Below are 3853 nucleotides of genomic sequence, written 5' to 3'. Positions count from 1 at the left end.
CACACAGTGTATATTTAGTTGGTTACATATCAGGCTGGAACTTTTAAGATAAATATAAGCTTTAGATCTTTTTCTGACTTTCCTTTAATAACACATGGGGGAAAAAACCAAACTCTTATTTCAAGATATAAATTCAAGACTGCTTTTCCATTTCTCCAGCTCCTAATAAGCACTAAGAAGCAATCTGTACCAATTCCCCACCTACTCCTTGGCATCCCCGATTCCTCCAGCAGTTATTGCGAAGGTGGCTTCATTTTCAGGCATCTCGGGGCTGCAGAATACAAGGGAACAGAAGTTTATAAAAAGCTCTCTTTCTATAAATACTGTGCACATGTCACAGTCGTCACGTTCCCATCAGTCTGAGTCTCCAGAGACACTGCAGTGCTGGTACAGCTAAATGTGGACTACAGACCTTACCTAGCAGTGTTATCAACCCTCACAAACATTTGTTAAACAACTCTATATAAAGTTTTGAATGTCAAGAAAAATTACCCCCAAACTTGGAAACAGGCAGGCAAATCAGGATAAACTGGGTGTTCTTTCAGGGTAGTTTGAGGCCTGTGGTGCAGATCCTATGTAGCTTGTCTGACTCTTTAGGCAGGCACCTTTCTACAGGTTCTGCTGACAAAGGGGGAGCTGCAAAAGGCTTTGAGATAAACTAGGAGAGTCCTGGGAACCTGCAATGGAAATCTGGTTGTCTAGCACATCCTTCAGTTACCTTGTTCTGTAAAGGCTCTATGTATTCTGAGTTGTCATTTAACTGCAAGCAGTGCAATTCTACTGTCCACAGAAATATAAATTGTGAAGGTGGAATACCATTGACTACTGAACATTAATCAATGAAAAGTAATGTGACTTAAAGGTCTTTGATAGGGAGCTGGGCTGTGGTGGTGCACACCTTTCATCCCAGGACCAGGAGGCAGAGGCAGGCAGATCTCTGTGAGTTCAAAGCCAGCCTGGTCTACAAGAGCTAGTTCCATGACAGGCTCCAAAGCTACAGAGAAACTCTGTCTTGAAAAAAAAGTCTCAGGTCCTCCATATGTCTAGAAATGAGCTGAAGCTGGACTATAGACGTATTTCCAGGACATTAGATAAAATCTAGTATTCCTCAGGAACTTGTGAAATGGGTTTTCCATTGGCAAAATGAATCTCTCCCCCCAGCTACTCTCCTCCTTATAATTCCTAGAACCTAACAGCCTTCAAATAAGGTAAATGTAATGTCATTGCTTGCTTCACTATATGCTCTGAATGTCAGAGACTGATAAATGTGACTATAGACTAGATCCCTAGTACATAGTACATAGATGGTACTTCCTGATCAGTGACATAATATTTAAGGAGGAAACTCAAGCAAATAGTATCTGCCAGGGAGTAAGCATAATCTTTCAGGGGTAGCAATTTTGTTTAAAGGCACATGCACAGGATCTGAAGAATAAAGAAATATATACCTGTCATAAATCTTGGCAATCCTCAATTCTCCTCTTCCCTTTCGCAAGCTTATTCTTGTTGTTGAAGCATGAGCCAGAATGTGTCCACCAATGGGTTTCTTGGGATCTGCCTGGAAGCTGAATCAATAAAACATTTCTTCAGGTTCTATTTGTTTATACAGTAATATTTGCAAGAAAGAGGTAGCCTCCGTGAGTGAAATGGGAAGGATAGAGTGATGTGTATTCTGTATGTGTGTGTAAGGATTTTAGAGTGTTTCTCCCTAAATCTAGACTTCTTTTAGTTGGTTAGGATGGATTCCAGCAAGCCTAGTGAGCCTCCTGTCTTGTCTCCACCCCATTGCTCTTGTTACAGGCTTGCCTGGGACACCTGGCTTTTAATGTGGGTGCTGAAATCTAAACTCTAGTCCTTATAATTGTACAATATGTACTTGTAACAACTACATCATCTCTAGCCCCTGATTTATTTATATTCTGCCTTAGTAATATTATTCACTATATATATACACATATATATGTATATGTATATATATGTATATGTATATATATATATTAGATAGAGTTTCTGTGTCTAGCTCTGGCTGTCCTAGAACTCAACTCCATAGACTGCTCTCAAACTCAGAGAGCCTTCTGCCTCTGCCTCTGCCTCTGCCTCCCAAGTGCTGGGATTAAAGGCGTGTGCCGCCATCACACAGCTAATTTTTTTGTAAAGATTTGTTTTAATGTATGTATGTCTATGTGTGTGAACTCATACCAGTCGTTTCAGTTATTTACTATAGTAACGGAAACCTAACAAACTTAACTAGAGTTGTACTCATTTTCTCCTTCATCCAGATTTTTTTTCTTGTTCAAGCAAGTCCTCTTATGCCTTGATGCCTTTGCATAAAACTTTACTTCTGAAATGAAAGCCCTTTCCCTTATGAGTTTAGTCAAGTAGATCCTACTCATCCCGTAGGTGCCTCCTACTAGGAACCTGCAGCTCTGTGGTCTCCTGCCATGCTGTGTATTTTCCTACTAGAGCATACTTGTGGTCTGGGGTGTAGATCAGGAATAGAGTGCTTGCCCAGCATGTGCAAAGCATCCCAGCATCACAAAGAGAAAGAATCCTTCACTGTTACTTTAAATAATCCTTATTCATCTGATGTCTAAGTAAGTGTGTCATATGACAGTCTTTCATGAACACTGCAAAGAACACTGAAGATACTTTAGCTCTCCTTTGTCTAGGTCTTTCTGGACACAGGCTTGTAACCTTTCTTCAAAGAAACTATACACCAAGGACTGTTTGAAACAGATTCTAAAAGAAATACAAATATAAAGCTGGGCATAGTGACACACACCTTTAATCCCATAACTCTAGTGGCAGAGGCAGGTGGATCTCTATGAGTTCAAAGTCAGGCTGCTCTACATAGAGAGTTCTAGGCTAGCCAGAGTTACATAGTGAGACCCTGTCTCAAAGATAAAATAAAATTTAAAAAGGCAAATATAAAAGAGACAGCTTTTCAGCTCTCCCAGTTGAAGTAACCCCCCTCCCCTGCACTGGCTGTTCTGTAAACCTGTCTACAAACAGCAAAGTGGAGCTTCTAGATAAATAGTCAACATTTTTTCTTAGCAAATTACTGTTTGCTATTCCTAATGTGATCCCCTGCACAAGGGAGAAGAGGTCCCATTGCCTGTCCTTGATGGTTCCAAGTGTTTGAGTATTAACAATGTCATCACCACAGGCAGATGAGCTATATGGAGGGATTACTACAGGCTGTTCAAAAAGACTGTGAAAACATATAAAAACGCTATTATAGCTACAAAAAGTTATCAAGGGACTAGAGAGATGGCTCAGTGGTTAAGAGTGTTGCCTGCTCTTCAAAAGGTCCTGAGTTCAATTCCCAGCAACCACATGGTGGCTCACAACCATCTGTAAAGAGGTCTGGTGCCCTCTTCTGGCCTTCAGGCATACAAACAGAATATTGTATACATAATAAATAAATATTTTTTTAAAAAGTTATCAAAATGATTCAAACCTTGAGATTGTATTTAATCAAAATAGACTATAAAATAATATCAGTCTTAACTTTGAATTTTAAGGCAATTTAAATTTTGTTTGCTTTATCAGCTATTCTGTGTACATTTGTGTATGGAATTTGTAGCCCTTAACATTTACTATGAAAGTCACCAACACTTTGACAATTTAATGAAAAATACAGAATCCCATCTAGCAAAATGAACACATATACACACACATGTAAATTTTTTATGTTAAGTTTAGGAGTGCCATTGAACCTCCCTCCTGACATACACAAATATGAATTATAATAATCAAGATTTACTGAGTCCTCAGTGTATCAAAGACATTTTTATTTTTTTGGTCTTTCGAGACAGGGTTTCTCTGTGGCTTTGGAGCCTGTCCTGGAACT

General features: G+C 39.3%; 1 protein-coding gene across 1 annotated transcript in view; it reads right to left on the bottom strand.

The window, feature by feature from the left end:
- Positions 1–68: 68 nt before the first annotated feature.
- Dmc1 (DNA meiotic recombinase 1) overlaps positions 69–3853 on the bottom strand; it is a 34331-nt gene continuing 30546 nt past the window's right edge. The window contains exons 12-13 of the mRNA XM_026782766.1: positions 1449–1565; positions 69–271 (exon numbers count right to left, since the gene is read on the bottom strand). Of these exons, the coding sequence (XP_026638567.1) occupies positions 202–271; positions 1449–1565 (187 nt within the window). The 3' untranslated portion in view covers positions 69–201. The remainder of the gene's footprint in view (positions 272–1448; positions 1566–3853) is intronic.

This window comes from Microtus ochrogaster, chromosome 15 (genome assembly GCF_000317375.1).
Source record: "Microtus ochrogaster isolate Prairie Vole_2 chromosome 15, MicOch1.0, whole genome shotgun sequence".
NCBI lineage: Eukaryota > Metazoa > Chordata > Mammalia > Rodentia > Cricetidae > Microtus > Microtus ochrogaster.
Note: the sequence above shows the minus strand (reverse complement) of the source record. Positions and strands in the feature narration are given on the sequence as shown.